The sequence below is a fragment of the Equus asinus genome, chromosome 13, assembly GCF_041296235.1.
Source record: "Equus asinus isolate D_3611 breed Donkey chromosome 13, EquAss-T2T_v2, whole genome shotgun sequence".
NCBI lineage: Eukaryota > Metazoa > Chordata > Mammalia > Perissodactyla > Equidae > Equus > Equus asinus.
The window spans coordinates 54895746-54915404 of NC_091802.1; the positions used below are offsets into that span (position 1 = coordinate 54895746).

The following is a 19659-nucleotide window of genomic DNA, read 5'->3' on the forward strand; positions in this document are numbered from 1 at the left end:
GTTACCCCTTGGAAGTTGGCGCTCAGAAACTGCCCAGCTAAGAGCTAAGCCCCTCGGCTTCAAAGTGAGGAACCCCCTGGTACTGGATTCCAGGGGCTTCCCAGGCTCGGGGGTAGCGCTGACCACTGGGTACTCTTCCCTGCCCTGTTCTGCGTCGGGGTCGGGGTCCTCGCAGAAAACCTAATGAAAGACGGGGAACCCCTAGACCTGTGGAACCGTCCTTGGGCTGGTCTTCCTTAGGTGGTTCAGTCATCCCCCGGTCTCTGCGAGCATCGCTTTATTCAACCAAGAGCGTTGCCTTCAAATCAGCCGCGAAATCGCGTCCTGAAAGCAGACATCTGGTCTAGCGCCCCTCGCCTGGACTCCACCCAACTCCGACGTCGCCAGTGCCTGGCCAACCTGGAGGCCAGTGTAGGCACCTCTACTCCACGGGCTCCTCCCAGGCCATCTATGCCACACCTTTATTCCCCAGCCCGGAGGCGTCCGAGCTCCCCCCCGCCCCGCCCCGGCCCCCCTCTTCTACTTGGGGGTCCGGATGAGGGTGTGGTAGACGGGCTTGACGATGAGGTGGAGGTGCAGGGCGTTCTCCACCAGGTACTCGGAGTTGCGCCGCTGCAGGTCTGCGTGCGCCAGGAAGTCGCCCGCCTCCTCGCTGCTCTGGTGGAAGCTGTAGGCGTGGCGCACCAGCAGGCGGCCGTGCTGGCGCGCCCCCACCAGCACCGTCTTCTGGAAGCTCACGCCCGCCGCGTCGCCGCCGCTGCTGGCCGGCGTGACCACGAGCCGCGGCCGGCCATCCTCGGGACGCGCGGCGGGCAGCGCGGTGCCCGCGGCGTCCGCGTAGACGGGCCGCAGGCTGACGGGCAGCCAGCGTGGCGAGAAGAGCACATTCCAGGTGACCCGGCGACCCGAGTCGTGGCCGCTCGGGCCCAGCTGCGTCTGGAAGCTGGTGCTGCGGTCGTCGCGGGCCGGGTTGTTGATGACCCACGGGGCGCCCCAGGCGGGCGCGAGGTAGTTGCGGGGCAGGAAGGCGCTGCCATTGAGGTCGAAGAACTTGGCGTAGTGCAGCGGCGAGGCGGCGTGGAACTGGTAGGCCTGCAGCAGGAGGTCGGCCACCGCGTCGCCGTGGCGCGCTAGGGCGGCCGAGCGCGCCTGCAGCTGGAACAGCTGCGCCGGCGGGATCATGGGGTAGCGGATGGCGCGCAGCGCCCGCTCGGCCACGGCGGGGGGCGGCTGCGCGCGGCCCAGCCACGCCTCCAGTGCGTGGAACAGCTCCAGCTCGTCCTGCAGCACCAGGTCCGAGCGCGGCAGGAGCTGCGCCAGCAGCTCGGGGCTCACGGCGCCCCACTCGGCGCTCCCCGCCACGGCCGACAGGTTCCAGGCCAGGAACTGCAGGCAGCTCTCGCGCAGGGCCTCGTCGCCGGTGCTCACCGCATAGTGGTACCAGCCCACCGCCGGGCCCGCGCCGCCCGCCAGGTGCGCGCGCATGTAGTCGGCCACGCCCCGCTGCAGGGACGCCACGCCGTACTTGGTGGCCAGCCTGTGCAGGGGGATGGCCTGAGCCAGCAGCACGGTCAGCTCACCGCAGTAGAGGTACCTGAGGGAAAGGCGCAGGGTGGGGCGGGGTCAGGGTGGAGCCGCCTCGCCACACCCCCCCACCCACACCCCACCCAGAGCCGCTTTCTGTGTCCAGAGGGCACCTGGCCTTGGGTGGAGAGCTTCGTGGTCGGGGCACAAAGAGAGGAGCGGCCTCGAGGCTGCCTGTCTTTTCCTCTCGAGGACCCTCCCATGCCTATCCTACTTCACATCCTCTTCTGTCCCGTTCTCGCGGGGACATGGAAATAGCATGTATTTATTGAGCGTCCACGAGGTGCCGAGCTGCGTGCTGGAACCAGACAGACGCGGCTCCTGCCGTTGTGGGGTTTACAGCCTGAGTTCGGATCCATGTCCTACACCTCCTTGCTATGAGAATGGACAAGTCGCTCACCTTCACTGAACCTTAAGCTAATCATCTAGGAAACGGGGACTAACAGGGTTATTGTGACAGCTGGAGGAGGATGAGCGGTCCTTGCCACAAAGTAGGCGGTCCACGCAGGGTGATCCCATTCTCCCCTCCCCTTATCTTGCTGTCTCATCTTTCTCACCGTCTTCCCCTCTCATTATCCCTTATCACTCTTGCTGGCTCCCTCTCTGCCTCTGTCTTCTGCTGTCCCCCTGCTCACCCTTCCTGCCAGTCCCTACTGGTACACGCTCAATGGGGTAATGGCAGCAACTGCCAGATACCTGCCCTGACACCTGTGTCTCCCCTTTCTCCTGCGGTGCGGCCCCATGTTTGCCTCTGGGAATGAAAGATGTTTTCAAGGCTCCCTGATTGCGGATGTGGCCATGGGACTAAATCTAGCCAGTGAGATATGAGTGGAGGCACAATATGGGATTGGGGGAAGGCTGGTTAAATAGAACTCTGGGGTGGGGGGGACCCATTTGCCCTTCTGTTCTATCCCTCTTCCTGTTGCTTGGAGCTTGGAAGTGATGACTGGAATTCTGCAGCCATCTTGTCTAAGCCATTAAAACAGGATTACTTTCTCAGACTACAGTGTGAATGGTGCCCCCTGTGCAGTGCATTGGCAGGAAGGGGGGCTGGGTGGGCTAGCTAACTTTTTTAGCTCCCTAGCTCTGTGGTTCAAAACCAGGACAGACATCAAAATCACGTGGAGGCCTTAAAATGAAAAACAACTGCTGGGCCCAACCCCAAACCTGAAATTGACAATCCAGGAATCTGGTTTTTGAAAGCTCTCCTGGCCGCCATTTGGAAACAGCTCTGAGAGCATTTGGTAACTGACCTCCAACCACGCAGAGCTTATAGGCAAGGGCAGGGGAGTCGTGCTGCATTTTTGCCAGAGGACGGTGGGAGAAGGGATGAAGGAGGTGGTGGTACCAGCATCCTAATGACCTTCGGAGAATGGACATCAGGCCCTCTAAGGGGCCAGGGCTTCCCTGACCTTGGGAGTGGAGGAGCCAGGGGTTTGGGAAGAGATGAAGCTCCCCCCCCCACCAGCCTCTCCCCTCCCCACCTGATGAACTTGTCAAAGACGGCGGCGCAGTCCCGGGGCTCCACCAGCACCGCCTCGCTCTGGTTACTCAGCAGCTCCCGGAACAGCTCGCTGTGCAGTCCCAGCAGCAGGCGGTGGGCGTGGAAGACTCGGACCTCGTCGGTGCCTGCAGCCTGCACCCGCAGAACCACGTCGCTGGCATTGCCCTGCCTCAGCAGCTCCTGCAAGCGTTGGAGCAGCATCTGGGAGTGGTTGATGGAGGTGCCCGCTGCCTCCCCGCCAACGTCAGCTTTCTGGGCTGCAGCAGGAACACAGCACAGCTTGAAAAGACACCCAGGCTCAGGGCCGCAATCTAGGGGCACAGAGGGACCAGCTGGAGACGGGTGTGCTTGGGTGTGGGCAGAGGGCAGGAGGGCCTGGGGAGGCTGTGTGCGCACCTGTTTGTGCCCATGAAGTATGTGGATGAGTGTGTGTGCACACAAGCATGTCCCAATGGGGAAGGTTGTGAACCTGACCCTGAGCGGACCCTGAGAGGATGGTCCTGGAAGGGGGTGGATTCCTGGCAGGGAGAAGTCATGAACCAGCGTGGAACAGGATGCCTAGAACTGGTCTGCATGATGCCAGATCCCCAGGCTGAGGGTTGAGGAACCTCTTGGTCCCCACTGCTCACTTCCTGAAGAATCGTCTACCTAACCCCCTGGAGGAGTTGTCAGAAGTGGTGCCTTCACTAATATTTATTGAGCATCTACTGCCTGCCAGACGCTCTCTCAGGAGCTCAGAATATGGCAGTGAACAAAACAAGCCGGGTCCTGATGCTCCTGAAAGGACACGTGCAGTACACAAATAAGCACTGTCGTTTCAGATTGTGCTAAATCAGGGAAGTGACAGTAATGGGGGTGGAGGCTACTTTAGGTGCAGGAACCAGGAACAGGTTCCCTGAAGAAGTGACAAGGAACCAGCCGGAGAACGAGCATCCAGGCAGAGAACCAGCCCTGCAAAGGCTGAAGAGGATGAGCTTGGCGTGCCGGGAGCAGGGGGCGGAGTAGGGGACTGGAGCACTGAGTGGCAGGAGAGAGGGGTGGAGCATGAGCCGAAGCTGCAGGCATGGAAGGGAAGCTGTTTCCAGACCCAGCTGCCCCCCTGAGTCCCGATCTGTGAGACAGAAGTCCACACTCATCCGGCAGCCTGAGGGGACCAGAGAAAGTACACCTGGTGCTGGAATGGGACTCTTGCAGTCACTGCATGTCGAGGTAGGCATCCCCTTCCAGGCTGGCCAGGCTGGGTCCTTCTGCCATGTTTCCAGGGACGCCGTGAGGGTCAGATGGGGACATGCACTCAGTTACAGAAAACTCAGTGACAGACAATGCTACCATCAGCTTCCGCAAGCTGAGGACGGTGTAAGGAACCTCACAGAGGGAGGCAAGGGGATATCTGACATGCATGCACACGCATGCACACACGCATGCATGCACACACATACATGCACGTATGCATGCACACATGCACGCCTGTGGCACGTGTGGACTTTTGGAGAGAAGACTCACACAAGAACAGAGCATCTGCATGTGTAAGAGAGGGAGACAGAGGGAGAAAGGGAGGGCGAGAGGAGCAGGTGGTCACTTTCTCAGCCCCGCCTCCCCAAGCTGTCACTTTGAAGGACCTGAATGCTGATGGCACCCCATTCGGCTTCTGCCTGGGTCCAGCTGCCTAGGACAATGGACAGTGAAAGGGTGTTCTTGTCATGAAGACCCCTGCCTGCCGGCCCAACCCCCCTCCTGTCCAAGGCAGGCTGCCCTTCTCCCTCCGGGGAGAAGTGTCCATGAGCGGTTTGATCCAGTCAAGTCTGTCCTGGCCAGCTGGACACTGCCTCCTGCCAGCCATGTGTAGCTGGGGCTGGAAGGCCCTGCCCCTCCTCCCTGCTCCTCACCCTGCCCACTGCCCACTCACCTGCACGAGTGGCCAGGCCCACCAAGGTCAGGATGGCCCAGAAGCTGCCCCAGGACCCAGGCTTGGCATAGCCCAGCCTAAGCATCTTTGTGCCCCACCTCCGAGTCTGCTGGAAGGACAGCGAAGCCCAGACCACTCCGCTCACATCTCTCCTCCTTATATAGGATCCAGCAAGGGGAGAGCACCCCCCTTCCCAGCCGGCTTCCCTCCCCCCACCAAGCCTCTGCCATGGATTGGTGGAAGCTGGCCCCAGCTGTTGCCCGGGCAACCACTTAAGCCAGAGAGTGGCAGCCCCAGGGGCTATTGTGCTGCCCGAGGGCCCCCGAGGGGGACAGATCCGGCACCCTCCCCCACATCGCCTACCACCCAGCAGAGCTAGTCATTCCTCTCCTGGGAAGTTTTAGGCCCTCCAAAGGGCAGGCAAGGGTCTCCAGGACCCTTGGCAGGCGCCAGCCCAGAGGGTCCCCACCCCCTTCCCCCAATCCCCAGGCGCAGCCTCCGCCCTGGCACGGAGCACGCTTGGCAGCATCCTGGCTGGAGTGCCATGGCGAGCCGGCTGCAAAGGAAGGGCCTGGAAGAGGAGAGGGGAGAGGCAGCTTAGGCTCCCACCCCTCCCCCTCTCCCATTTTGGGGTGGGCTGGCTCTCCAGCGAAGAGGGCAAAAGTCTTGGATAGGGGCCGGTGGGGTAACATGGGGTTTTCATGCTCTTTGTTAAAGAATGTTCCCGGCATGCTCTGCGGAGGGTGATAGGCCTTTAGGGAGGCTCCAAGGTGACTGTGACCGCGGCCCGCCCCAGGGTCAAAGTGAACCAAGATGGCAGGGCTGGGCACAGAGCAGATGGACGCTCCTCAGTGCACTGCTGCATGGGCCCTCAACAGGCAGCCCAGCCCCCTGCACAGCCAGCCCAAACCTGGGGGTGGAGACTGGAGATGCTGAGGTGGGCACCTGGCTGCCGCATCACTTCCTTCCTTTAATTCCCCTTCTCAAGTGGCCTCAGGTCTCTAGGTTCACCTCGCTGGAAGGCTGCTTTTATAGCTTCTTTCCAACTTCCAACTGTAATTTTTCCCTTCCCAGAGTTCCAAGGAGACACACAGCAGACCTGGTGCCCACCTTGACACTAGGAGAAACTAAGGCAGAGAGCTAGGTCGCAGTCTCGTTGAGTTAGTGCAGAGGAGTGTTCTGAAACCGAGGGAACAGAGAGAGGAGGGTGGGGTCTAGAGCCCAGGGGGAGGGGGTGTGGGTGGGTGCAGTTGAGGCCTCACCTTTACCGAGAGTGAGAGGGGCCTGGCCCAGATCTTCTGGGAGGGACTTCTTCCAGGTTGATGAACTAAAGTGGGGGCTCCTGAGTTTCTACCGAGGCTAAGTCCTTGACCAGGATGGGTCAGAGCCCACCCTCCCCTGCTCTCTGGATCCCAGAGCCCAGCTCGATGCATTGATTTCTGCCCCTAGCTGGTGCAGCGAGACCCGACAGCTCCACCCCCTCTCTGGAGCCACAGAGAGAGCAGGAATTGGGTCTGGCACCTGCCTCGTCCGGGTTGGCAGAGATGAAGCTGTCCAGCCCAGCGGAAACCCCTCCCGGCTGCCCTGCCCTTCACTCCTGGCTCCTGTTGTCCAGCTCCACCATCCCTCGCCCACTGGCTGCCCGCCTGCCCTTCCTGTGGGCTGCCCCACCTCCCCAGCCCAGCCCAGCAAGACGGAGCCTCACTGTGAAGGTGGGGTGATCTGGGCCTCTGAGGGCGTCCTGGCTTTCAAGCATAACGCTTTTCAAAAGGAATGTTATTGATGATAAAGAGATGATGACAAGAGAATGCGCTACTCAGAAAACAGTCTTTTGGTACACAAGCTTCTCAACTCCAGCCTCCTGAGACTCTGCCTCAGTCTTCCTAGAAGTGTAGCCACCTGCACTGGAATCTGCCATGGTCCACCTGGGAGCCAGGGCACGAATATTTTCTGAGCATCCTGAACAACTGTCCTGTCCACCCCAAGCTAAGATCTCCCCACTAGAGTTAGACGGGTGGCATTTCAAGTGTGCAGGGATTCGGGAGGCCCCAGGTTACCAAGAAGACCCAGGGGGGTCACCTCTGACTCCCCATCTCTGAGAGGCCCCAACCCCTGCTATTTCCAATGTCCGTTATCCCTGAACCTCCTCTAACGATTTAGAAACTGGCTTTCCAAAAACAGGCATTGTCTGTTCTCATTTTCTTAGTCCAAGGATTGCTGAAGCGTGTGCGTGTGTGTGTGTGCATGAGCGTGTATGCATGTGTGTGTGCATGGGCGTGTGTGTGCATGGACTGTATGCATGTGTGTGCATGGGCGTGTGTGTGCATAGACTGTATGCATGTGTGTGCATGAGCGTGTGTGTGCATGGACTGTATGCATGTGTGTGTGCATGGGCGTGTGTGTGCATGGACTGTATGCATGTGTGTGTGCATGGGCGTGTGTGTGCATGGACTGTATGCATGTGTGTGTGCATGGGCGTGTGTGTGCATGGACTGTATGCATGTGTGTGCATGGGCGTGTGTGTGCATAGACTGTATGCATGTGTGTGCATGAGCGTGTGTGTGCATGGACTGTATGCATGTGTGTGTGCATGGACGTGTGTGTGCATGGACTGTATGCATGTGTGTGTGCATGGGCGTGTGTGTGCATGGACTGTATGCATGTGTGCATGGGCGTGTGTGTGCATGGACTGTATGCATGTGTGTGCATGAGCGTGTGTGTGCATGGACTGTATGCATGTGTGTGCATGGGCGTGTGTGTGCATGGACTGTATGCATGTGTGTGCATGAGCGTGTGTGTGCATGGACTGTATGCATGTGTGTGCATGGGCGTGTGTGTGCATGGACTGTATGCATGTGTGCATGGGCGTGTGTGTGCATGGACGTGTATGCATGTGTGTGCATGAGCGTGTGTGTGCATGGACTGTATGCATGTGTGTGCATGAGCGTGTGTGTGCATGGACTGTATGCATGTGTGTGCATGGGCGTGTGTGTGCATGGACTGTATGCATGTGTGTGCATGGGCGTGTGTGTGCATGGACGTGTGTGCATGTGTGTGCATGAGTGTGTGTGTGCATGGACTGTATGCATGTGTGTGCATGGACTGTATGCATGTGTGCATGGGCGTGTGTGTGCATGGACTGTATGCATGTGTGTGCATGAGTGTGTGTGTGCATGGACTGTATGCATGTGTGTGCATGAGTGTGTGTGTGCATGGACTGTATGCATGTGTGTGCATGGGCGTGTGTGTGCATGGACTGTATGCATGTGTGTGCATGGACTGTATGCATGTGTGTGCATGGGCGTGTGTGTGCATGGACTGTATGCATGTGTGCATGGGCGTGTGTGTGCATGGACTGTATGCATGTGTGTGCATGGGCGTGTGTGTGCATGGACGTGTGTGCATGTGTGTGCATGAGTGTGTGTGTGCATGGACTGTATGCATGTGTGTGCATGGACTGTATGCATGTGTGCATGGGCGTGTGTGTGCATGGACTGTATGCATGTGTGTGCATGAGTGTGTGTGTGCATGGACTGTATGCATGTGTGTGCATGAGTGTGTGTGTGCATGGACTGTATGCATGTGTGTGCATGGGCGTGTGTGTGCATGGACTGTATGCATGTGTGTGCATGAGTGTGTGTGTGCATGGACTGTATGCATGTGTGTGCATGGGTGTGTGTGTGCATGGACTGTATGCATGTGTGTGCATGGGTGTGTGTGTGCATGGACTGTATGCATGTGTGTGCATGGGCGTGTGTGTGCATGGACTGTATGCATGTGTGTGCATGGACTGTATGCATGTGTGTGCATGGGTGTGTGTGTGCATGGACTGTATGCATGTGTGCATGGGTGTGTGTGTGCATGGACTGTATGCATGTGTGTGCATGGGTGTGTGTGTGCATGGGCGTGTGTGTGCATGGACTGTATGCATGTGTGTGCATGGACTGTATGCATGTGTGTGCATGGGTGTGTGTGTGCATGGACGTGTGTGCATGCATGTGTGCATGGGCGTGTGTGTGCATGGACTGTATGCATGTGTGTGCATGGGCGTGTGTGTGCATGGACTGTATGCATGTGTGCATGGGCGTGTGTGTGCATGGACTGTATGCATGTGTGTGTGCATGGGCGTGTGTGTGCATGGACTGTATGCATGTGTGTGCATGGGCGTGTGTGTGCATGGACTGTATGCATGTGTGTGCATGGGCGTGTGTGTGCATGGACTGTATGCATGTGTGTGCATGGGCGTGTGTGTGCATGGACTGTATGCATGTGTGTGTGCATGGGCGTGTGTGTGCATGGACTGTATGCATGTGTGTGCATGAGCGTGTGTGTGCATGGACTGTATGCATGTGTGCATGGGCGTGTGTGTGCATGGACTGTATGCATGTGTGTGCATGAGTGTGTGTGTGCATGGACTGTATGCATGTGTGCATGGGTGTGTGTGTGCATGGACGTGTGTGCATGCATGTGTGCATGGGCGTGTGTGTGCATGGACTGTATGCATGTGTGTGCATGGGCGTGTGTGTGCATGGACTGTATGCATGTGTGCATGGGCGTGTGTGTGCATGGACTGTATGCATGTGTGTGTGCATGGGCGTGTGTGTGCATGGACTGTATGCATGTGTGCATGGGCGTGTGTGTGCATGGGCGTGTGTGTGCATGGACTGTATGCATGTGTGTGCATGAGTGTGTGTGTGCATGGGCTGTATGCATGTGTGTGCATGGGTGTGTGTGTGCATGGACTGTATGCATGTGTGTGCATGGGCGTGTGTGTGCATGGACTGTATGCATGTGTGTGCATGAGTGTGTGTGTGCATGGGCTGTATGCATGTGTGTGCATGGGTGTGTGTGTGCATGGACTGTATGCATGTGTGTGCATGGGCGTGTGTGTGCATGGACTGTATGCATGTGTGTGCATGGGCGTGTGTGTGCATGGACGTGTGTGCATGTGTGTGCATGGGCGTGTGTGTGCATGGGCTGTATGCATGTGTGTGCATGGGTGTGTGTGTGCATGGACGTGTGTGTATGCATGTGTGTGCATGAGCGTGTGTGTGCGTGGGCGTGTGTGTGCATGGACGTGTGTGTATGCATGTGTGTGCATGGGCGTGTGTGTGCATGGACTGTATGCATGTGTGTGCATGGGCTGTATGCGTGTGTGTGCATGGACTGTATGCATGTGTGTGCATGGGCGTGTGTGTGCATGGACTGTATGCATGTGTGTGCATGGGCGTGTGTGTGCATGGACGTGTGTGCATGTGTGTGCATGGGCGTGTGTGTGCATGGGCTGTATGCATGTGTGTGCATGGGCGTGTGTGTGCATGGACGTGTGTGCATGTGTGTGCATGGGCGTGTGTGTGCATGGACTGTATGCATGTGTGTGCATGAGCGTGTGTGTGCATGGACTGTATGCATGTGTGCATGGGCGTGTGTGTGCATGGGCTGTATGCATGTGTGCATGGGCGTGTGTGTGCATGGGCGTGTGTGTGCATGGGCTGTATGCATGTGTGTGCATGGGTGTGTGTGTGCATGGACTGTATGCATGTGTGTGCATGGGCGTGTGTGTGCATGGGCTGTATGCATGTGTGTGCATGGGCGTGTGTGTGCATGGACTGTATGCATGTGTGTGCATGGGCGTGTGTGTGCATGGACGTGTGTGCATGTGTGTGCATGGGCGTGTGTGTGCATGGGCTGTATGCATGTGTGTGCATGGGTGTGTGTGTGCATGGACGTGTGTGTATGCATGTGTGTGCATGAGCGTGTGTGTGCATGGACTGTATGCATGTGTGTGCATGGGCTGTATGCGTGTGTGTGCATGGACTGTATGCATGTGTGTGCATGGGCGTGTGTGTGCATGGACTGTATGCATGTGTGTGCATGGGCGTGTGTGTGCATGGACGTGTGTGCATGTGTGTGCATGGGCGTGTGTGTGCATGGACGTGTGTGCATGTGTGTGCATGGGCGTGTGTGTGCATGGGCTGTATGCATGTGTGTGCATGGGCGTGTGTGTGCATGGACGTGTGTGCATGTGTGTGCATGGGCGTGTGTGTGCATGGGCTGTATGCATGTGTGTGCATGGGCGTGTGTGTGCATGGACGTGTGTGCATGTGTGTGCATGGGCGTGTGTGTGCATGGACTGTATGCATGTGTGTGCATGAGCGTGTGTGTGCATGGACTGTATGCATGTGTGCATGGGCGTGTGTGTGCATGGGCTGTATGCATGTGTGCATGGGCGTGTGTGTGCATGGGCGTGTGTGTGCATGGGCTGTATGCATGTGTGTGCATGGGCGTGTGTGTGCATGGACTGTATGCATGTGTGTGCATGGGCGTGTGTGTGCATGGACTGTATGCATGTGTGTGCATGGGCGTGTGTGTGCATGGACTGTATGCATGTGTGCATGGGCGTGTGTGTGCATGGGCGTGTGTGTGCATGGGCGTGTGTGTGCATGGACTGTATGCATGTGTGTGCATGGACTGTATGCATGTGTGCATGGGCGTGTGTGTGCATGGGCTGTATGCATGTGTGTGCATGGGTGTGTGTGTGCATGGACTGTATGCATGTGTGCATGGGCGTGTGTGTGCATGGGCTGTATGCATGTGTGCATGGGCGTGTGTGTGCATGGGCTGTATGCATGTGTGTGCATGGGTGTGTGTGTGCATGGACGTGTGTGCATGCATGTGTGTGATGTGTGAGAGTCTTGGAGTGGGGAAGAGGAATCTCGCCCTGCACGGCCTTTGAGACCGATGACCTGCCACGCTCCGTTTTATTTGCTCTGGGGATCTGGAATCTCCACTGTTCCTTGAGAGCAAGTCTGCTGAGCTCACAGGCAGGAACAGTTCCCAGAGAGGGGAATTACTTCCTGCTGGAGGTAAGAATGTTCATAACCTGAGTGACTTGTCTGAGGTCTCATGGCCGGGACGGGCAGAGCCAGGATTCAAATGGCGCTTTTCTGCTCCGCTTTCTTTCCACAACCCCACGCTGCCTTTTCTGGGAAGCCGATCCCTGGTGGGCAAGGACTAGAGAGTGCAGTAAAAGCAACAGAAAGCTCTTGCCAGCTCGGGGTGGGCTGAGGAGTCCCCGAACCTCCAGAGCGGGCGATCAGACACTGGACCGCATAATACTCACCTTGGAGGGGCAGCCCTGCCGAGACCGCAGTCTCCCCTACATCTCCTTCCTGAGCTAGGGTGCCCTCCAACACTGAGAGTACGTTCCCGCCCCACGTACTCGGGATGTGCTAATGATAACCAAGAAGGGATCTCCCTGAAGTAACTCACACACTGTGGAAAGCTTCCCCCGCACCAGGCTGTCCCATCATGGCCGCACCCCCACTTTCCTGCCTCAGCACCCTCCATCATGCTGTTCCCCTGACTGGAATGCCCTTCCCTGTCTGAGTGCTGTCCGTCTGATCCACATCCCCTCCTCCGTGAAGCCTGAGCTCACTGTGGCCTCTCCCTGCCTCGCTCCTGTTCTTCCAGAGAAGATTGTGTGAGGGAGTGACAAGCAAACAGCTCTCGGGGAGGGACAAACCTGAGTTCGAATTCCAACTGCCACATGCTAGCTCTGTGGCCTCAGTCCCCTCTGGTGTGGAATGGAGGTAACCAGAGTCAGCTTGTGGCGCTGCCATGAGGATGACAAGTGTAGGGACGGAGTCGGTGTGCAGTAAATGTTGGTAGAGCCCTCACATGTGGCCTTTTCAACCCATAGCCTCGAGGTGCAGGGAGGTGGCAGCCTGGGGACCTATTGGTGCTACTTGCGCTCTCTGGGGCTGGTGTCCCGGACGCTCTGCCTGGGGACCTGAGTGAGTAGTGCCTGCTCTAGTCCCACTGTGCCACCCCCGGGACCTGGCCAAAGCCAGTGGACTCTCAGAGGCCAGCAGAGTCAGGGCTGGTCACCAGGGAGCAGCAAGGCCTGGCTGTGAGTGCCCAGGGCGGGGATGGAGGCGGGGATGGGGGTGAGGTTGAGGTGGCTCCAGCCCCAGTGGTGGGATCCGACTTAGGGAGCTCTGAAGCCAGCTCAGCTACGTTCCCAGAGGGCAGGGGTAGAAAGCAATTCCAGGCTGGGCCTCAGCTCTCCTCCGGAGTCATTTCACACACTGTCCCAGTGGTCAGCTGTCCCCAGGGTCGGGGGCAGCCAGCCAGGTGCAGATTCCAGCCTCCCCAGAGTGCTCGCCGCACCGGCTGGTGTTTATTTGCCGTGACTGATATTCCCGGAGAGATGGCCCACTTCACCAGCGCCAGGAAAACAGCAGCTTGTGGGCAGCCACTGGGTCTTGGTTTCCCAGCACTGCTGGCAGCCTGGGCAGCTTCCCCGGTGGTCACCGCCACCACTGTGCACAGCTTCCACCATTCTTCCAGGCCAGCAGCCCCCCAGGTAGCCTCCTCCTCGTCCCACCGCCCTCTTCAGCTGCAGGACTGACTCTGCAAACCGGCCCATGCGGCCTCTCTCCAGATCTGGGCCCTGCCCACAGCGGCCGCTCCTCTACCCAGCTCTCCTTGCAGACGTGCCCTCTTCTCTTTGGTGCCTGCAGAGTTAGCTCCCTGAATCCTTCTGTCTTTCCCTAAAGTGCCCCCCACCCCAGGCGTGACCGCCCTGCTGAGCCCACGTCAGTTCCCAGAGTGCCCAGGGCCCGAGGCAGCCTCTCCAGAGCCCCAATCCTGCCTCTTCACCTCACTGCCCCCACCCCAAGGCCCCCCTCCCAGCCTGACCCCTTCCCTGCCTGTGCACCCTCGGGGATCCTGGTTTGCTCCAGGTGGCATCTGCTGTCTAGACTCATTCCCCTGAACGTAGGCCCCACCCTCTCCTCCTCCACCGCCCTCCTCCCCCTAGTCCAGCTCTCTACCCTGACGGCTCAGTGCCGCTGGAAGAACCGTGGGGCAAACAGCTGTTTGGAGAGCCTTGTGGGGGTGGGAGCAGCTGGCGATGCTGGGAGGGAGCTGCAGGGACCCCCAGAAAAAGCCGCAAAGTGACCCAGCACTCAGGACCCAGGAGCATGAGGCTTGAGGGAGGAGAGACAGGTAAAGTATGTAGAACTGGTTGGGGGTGAGGGGAGTAAGGTGGAAGGACAGGTAAGGAATCTGGAGGCTGGGGACGGGAGCACGAAGCTGAGGATGAATGAGGGGTGGGCTAGGGGTGGGGGTGGAGGTGGAGCTTCCGCAGGAAATCAAAAGCTGGAAGGTAAAACCCAAAGACCTAAAGCGTGACTGAGCCGGGCAGAGCACGTGGCTCGTCCTCTTCCCAGACGGTCCACAAGCCAGCTGTGTGACCGCGGGCAGGTCACCTTACCCCTCTGGACTCAGTTTCCCCATCTTTAAACAAGGCCATTCTAGCTCCAGTAGGGCTAACCTATGAATAGGGATGTTCTTTAGCTTAGAAAAGAGAGCACCCTGGTGACATCTCTCCTTAAAGAGCTATGTTAGTAAAGCTGTGCAACTGTTGAGAGTCATGGTGGGTTATGATCACCCAGGAAGCTGCTCAAGCCCCACTCCAGACCTTCTGGAATGACCTTCTGGCTCAGACTGCCTTTAGTGAGGCTCAGGGCCCTGTATTTTCACAAGTGCCCCCTGCCCCCCACTCCCCGCCCCTGCCCACGTCTGTGTGGTGCAGCCTGTTTCAGGACCCTGCTTTCCAGGCTGCAGATCCACTGGGAGCAATGCAATTGAGAACTTGTCTCTATCAAGAAACGCCACCACTGAGGATTTCTTCCCTTCAATGGGGAAGCCTGGCCACTCAGGGGCTGGCGGGGGCAGGGGAGGGCTGGGAAGGGCTTGACAATAGAGGTTGCCATTTGACCGGGTCTGACCATGGGGTCTGCACACAGCAGGGATGAATAAGGACCTCAGGGTCAGGGCCAAGGTGGGGCTGTTGCCAGGTCAGGCTGGAAGGAGACATAATCTTCTAACCTCGCCCTTCCACCCTTCCTAGATGGCCAGCCAAGAGTGACCCCGCTGCCCACACCCAATGGCAGTGGGCTGAGCCAGGAGCTTGAAAGCCATTGGCCGGAGATCCAAGAGAGGTCCCCATGTGTGGCTGGTGTTATCCCTGTCATCTATTACAGCATCCTGCTGGGCCTGGGGCTGCCTGGTGAGTGGGGAGCTGGGGCCCGGGGTCTTTGGCAGGCCAGAAATTAGAGTCCTCTTTTGATGGGTGCCAATCCTCTGTGCTGGCCCCCGAGACCCAGGACCATAGATCCCAGGGCTCCCCTTGCCTTTATGGGGGTGATCTGGGTCACCGGGGAACAAAGCATAGTGAGGAGTAAAGGTAAGGGGCTAGGATTTGGGGTGCTTGAGCTAAACCCAAGGTTTCATGCAAGCAGACAGCCCCCTCCTACCCCAGCAGTGGGCACAGTCCTAGGATAGCTGGGTTTGCGCAGGACTGCCCTCAGCTGAGTCCAAAGCTTCCAGTACCATCGAGAGCAGAGCTGGGGGTCGGGGTGGGGGTATGGATGCAGGAAAGGATAGGTGGTCTTGGCCTTGGGGAATACTGCCTGCCCCCCGCCCATTGCCAGGGAAACCCCCATCACAGAGGACGTGGAATACTGGAAAAGGACGGAGAGGGGAACACCACAGGACAGAGCAGGGTTCATCTGGTTAGCCTTCCTGACAAAGTAGGTTTTAAGAAGGGCCTGGAGAGAGGAATAGAGAAGCCAGCACAGCCTCCGGCACAAGCAGATGGGGAGGGACTGTGATGACACCTTGGAAGGCAAAGTCTGAGCAGCCCTTCTAATGCCTCTGACCTCTCCCCTCTGTGACCTCGGTGGTCTTCAGTCAACCTCCTGACCACAGTGGCCCTGGGCCGCCTCGCCGCCAGGACCAGGAAGCCCTCCTACTACTACCTCCTGGCGCTCACGGCCTCAGACGTCGTCACCCAGGTGGTCATCGTGTTCGTGGGCTTCCTCCTGCAGGGAGCAGTGCTGGCCCGAGAGGTGCCCCAGGCTGTGGTGCGCACGGCTAACATCCTGCAGTTCGCTGCCAACCACGCCTCCGTCTGGATCGCCGTCCTGCTCACAGTGGACCGGTACAGTGCCATGTGCCACCCCCTGCACCATCGGGCCGCCTCATCCCTAGGCCGGGCCCGCCGGGCCATCGCCATTGTCCTCAGTGCTGCCCTGCTGACTGGCATCCCCTTCTACTGGTGGCTGGACGTGTGGAGGGATACAGACCCCCCCAGCACGCTGGACAAGGTCCTCAAGTGGGCTCACTGCCTCACCGTCTATTTCATCCCTTGTGGCGTTTTCCTAGTGGCCAACTCGGCCATCATCTGCCGACTACGGAGGAGGGGCCAGAGTGGGCTGCGGCCCCGGGTAGGCAAGAGCACAGCCATCCTCCTGGGCATCACCACGCTCTTTGCCCTCCTTTGGGCACCCCGGATCTTTGTCATGCTCTACCACCTGTATGTGGCCCCTGTCCACCGGGACTGGAGGGTCCACCTGGCCTTGGATGTGGCCAACATGGCAGCCATGCTCAACACAGCCGTCAACTTTGGCCTCTACTGCTTTGTCAGCAAGACTTTCCGGGCCACTGTGCGAGAGGTCATCCAGGATGCCCGCCTGGTCTGTACTCTGGGAGCCCGGCCAGAGGACATGGTGGTGGAGCCTGTGCTGAAGCCTCCAGAACTCCTAAAAGGGGCAGAATTGTAGAGGAGGGATCTAGCCTGGGAGCTTGGGGTGGCTCAGGGCCCGATGTGCTGGGGCATTTGTGCCTGTGCCCACAAGACTTCATCAATACCCTACTTGCTGTCTGGGGGTGGGGAAAGAGGCTCCTTCCTTTGGGGGTGGCTCCCGAGGTAGAGGGGAGGACAAGTTCTCCAACTCTTACATTAGCTTACATTTTCCTGGGACAAGGAAAGGGCTCTGCCAGGTACAGGCTAATGATGTCAGCTGCTATGGGCTTTCCTTTGCAAGGGACATTTCGCTGGGCACATTACGAAGGCTAAATTAATGTTGGACGAATGGATGGATGGATGAATGGAAAGTTGGATGGATGGATGGAAAGAAAGAATGAATGAATGTGAATTGTTTCTGCCCACCCCCTTTCCTGGAGCCCACCTCTCATTCCCTGAGTTGATCACTTCTCTGGTTTCCAGTGGCAACACCAGGGTGAAAAGCAAGATTCTGCAGGATTCCAGGCATTTCCTGGGCTGAGGGAACCAAACATGCCAGGCGGAGTGATGGGCAAGGGACTCCTTGGGAAAGGGGGTGCTCTTGAAGCAGATTTGATGCCCCAGCCCTGGGGCAACAACCCCCTTGGGTCTCAAGCATCCTGGTTTGATTCCCTTAACTCCTTGCCCTGGAGCCGGAACAGGTTCAGGCGCCCAGATCAGCCCTGGGCCTGCGGTTTTCACTACGGCTGTGACCAGGAGAGAAAGGAAATACCTGTCAGCCCAGGGGCCCCGGAGGAGGGGAAGGGATAACTCAGCCCCGCCCACCAAGCCCTCTCCACTGGAGAAAGGCCTCTTTCCCCATCTCAGGGAGGAAGGACATGGCTCAGCTGATCTGAGACCCTGAGGGGCTCTGCTCCGCCCCTCCCCAGCCTCTCCAGGGCCCCTGCTCTCCTTTCAGCAGTGATACCAGCCAGAGGGGCAGCTGGGAGAGATTAGCAGATGGACCTCCCACCTGCTCCAGGCGCTGGGTAAACACATTAGCCGGCAGGGAGCTGGGGCTGCTTTCTGCTGCCCAGTCAGGCCGAGCTGACCTTTCCCCCGAATGGGAGGTCCAGGCCTGGCCCGCAGCAGCACCCAGCCCCCTAATGGGACAACATGGGCAAAAGAGCCTGATGTGTGCCGGGCACACTGTCAGTGCCAAATAAATGCTCGGCTTTCCTCCTTCCCTCTCTACTTCTCCCCAGAGCAGGATGTCCAGGAAGGGACACAGCCACACCCAGAAGCAGGAAGCGGCAGCTCCTCAATCCTTTATCCACAATTCTAGCCTCCAAAAAGCTCTGAAAATCTGTCCTGAGTTTGTCACAAACACATTTAGTGGCAAAACCTGACCTGAACTGAGGCAAGAGGATTTCTGTCGTGACGCAGTCCTGCTACCTGCGACCCGCTGCAGACTGTCAACGGGTGTAGTTATGCGCGGCAGCCACACGCCCTGCTAGAACCGAGATCTCATACACAGCATAGGCCACACATGGTCCTCCTCTATTCTGAAAAATTCTGAATTCTCTTTTTTTTTCAGGGGAAGATTCACCCTAAGCTAACATCTGTTGCCAATCTTCCTCTTTTTTTTCTTCCTCTTTCCCCTCAAAAGCCCCAGGATATAGTTGTGTATCGTTGTAAGTTCCTCTGGTTCTCTTATGTGAGCTGCTGACACAGCATGCTACTGACAGATGGGTGATGTGGTTCCGCACCCGGGAACAGAACTGGGGCTGCTGAAGCCGAGGGCGCCAAACTTTAACCGCTAGGCCATCAGGGCTGGCTCAGATTCTGAATTCTGAGACACGTCTGGTCTGAGAGTTTCAGAGAAAAGATGGAGGAGCTGTAAGTCCCACTATTTCTGCCACAGTGCGTGGTCTGGGCTGACCCTGAGTGGCTCTGGGCATGGAGGACTCCCCCTTGTGCACACAGATGTGTCCACGGGCAGGAGTTGATCATCAGGGCTTCGTTCCTTGCTTAAGGAGGAGGAGGTGCAAGTGTGGGTACCCTGGGGGAGAAGGGGTTACTGGAGGATGAGATGATGCCTCCCCCAGCTCACTGGAGGGGCCAGGTCCACCCTGTAGAAGGAGGCACTGGGAAGAAAGGTGCCTTTTTGATGCAGAACCAAATGGAACACTGTGGAGGAGGGACCTTCTTCCCATTCTGCAGGAAACCCCTGGGGACTCTGCAGTGGAGGCACCAAGTATCAGGGAAGAGCATTTTCAGGGATGGCAACCGAGGTTGGGGCAAGACCAATGACAGGAGGCCTCTTCAGCTGGCTGGTGGGCTGTCCTCGAGGAGACAGAAAGATCCACTCCCTCGTTCCTGAGCACCCGTGACAACTGGAACTTCCAGAAACAGGTGGCGGGCTCTACTGTGACAGGTGGAGTTTGGCACAGGTGGGGGCTTCGAGCCGCCAGAACCTGGGTGTTAATATTAACGTGACTTCACTTGTACACACAGGCTGAGGCGACATCAGTGTTTTCAATGAACCCTGTGTCCTGAGTATTGTAACCGTTTCATAGACTGAGGAAACGGAGGCACAGAGAGGTTAAAGGATGTGCACGTGGCCCTAAGCTGATCAAGGGCAACAGTGAGATCCGGACCCAAGTCTGCTGGCTCCTGGTTCAGTGCCTGTTCTGCCCATCAGCCCTCAGGTGCTCTCAGGTGCAGAAGATTAGAGGTGGGGCAGCTTTGCATCGCTTATAACTTTGTGGTCCTGGGCTTATCAGATTTGAGAACCGATGTCAAATTTTCCTAATAAAATGCGTTAGGTAACCATTTCTTTTTAACATTTTTGTAACCTTTGATAAAACGAAGACATCATCCCTTTATAAGCATGTCACTGAAATGTAAATGAAAAGTGTGATTAGAACTGCTCTTGTTTCCTTTATGCATTTTTATCGTTCAACTCTCAGCGGCTTCCGGAGGAGCACGGGCTGCAACGAAACGTGTGGCCTCCACCAGCCCATCTGCTGAAATGCTGCGGCTCACGGAACTCCTTTCTGAAGTTCTGTTTCTTCTTACAGTTCCCCC

General features: G+C 57.7%; 2 protein-coding genes across 3 annotated transcripts; one reads left to right on the forward strand and one right to left on the reverse strand.

Moving 5' to 3' along the window:
* Positions 1 to 259: 259 nt before the first annotated feature.
* On the reverse strand, positions 260 to 5174 carry BTBD17 (BTB domain containing 17). 2 transcript variants are annotated; one of them, XM_014839708.3, is made up of 3 exons: positions 4995 to 5166; positions 3069 to 3345; positions 260 to 1594 (listed from the first exon to the last, which is right to left on the reverse strand). In XM_014839708.3, exons 1-3 carry the CDS (start codon positions 5077 to 5079, stop codon positions 520 to 522), a joined length of 1437 nt encoding a protein of 478 aa, XP_014695194.2. In that variant the 5' UTR covers positions 5080 to 5166; the 3' UTR covers positions 260 to 519. The 2 variants fall into 2 exon arrangements, with proteins under 2 accessions (XP_014695194.2, XP_070339648.1); XM_070483547.1 differs by having other exon boundaries at positions 262 to 1594; positions 3069 to 3399; positions 4995 to 5174.
* Positions 5175 to 13896: 8722 nt separating this feature from the next.
* On the forward strand, positions 13897 to 19496 carry GPR142 (G protein-coupled receptor 142). The gene is given in 4 exon segments (XM_070483548.1): positions 13897 to 13953; positions 13955 to 14006; positions 14914 to 15072; positions 15756 to 19496. Coding segments are annotated over 4 exon segments (1125 nt in total). The 5' UTR covers positions 13897 to 13911; the 3' UTR covers positions 16628 to 19496.
* Positions 19497 to 19659: the final 163 nt, after the last annotated feature.

Excerpts from the sequence above, each read along its gene's own strand:
- BTBD17 (XM_070483547.1), bottom strand. The coding sequence starts at position 5,079 with ATGCTTAGGCTGGGCTATGCCAAGCCTGGGTCCTGGGGCAGCTTCTGG. Across the intron at positions 3,400-4,994 it reads GGGCCTGGCCACTCGTGCAG|ATTGCGGCCCTGAGCCTGGG; the intron begins GTGAGTGGGCAG and ends CTGTGCCCCTAG. Across the intron at positions 1,595-3,068 it reads GTCTTTGACAAGTTCATCAG|GTACCTCTACTGCGGTGAGC; the intron begins GTGGGGAGGGGA and ends CCTTTCCCTCAG.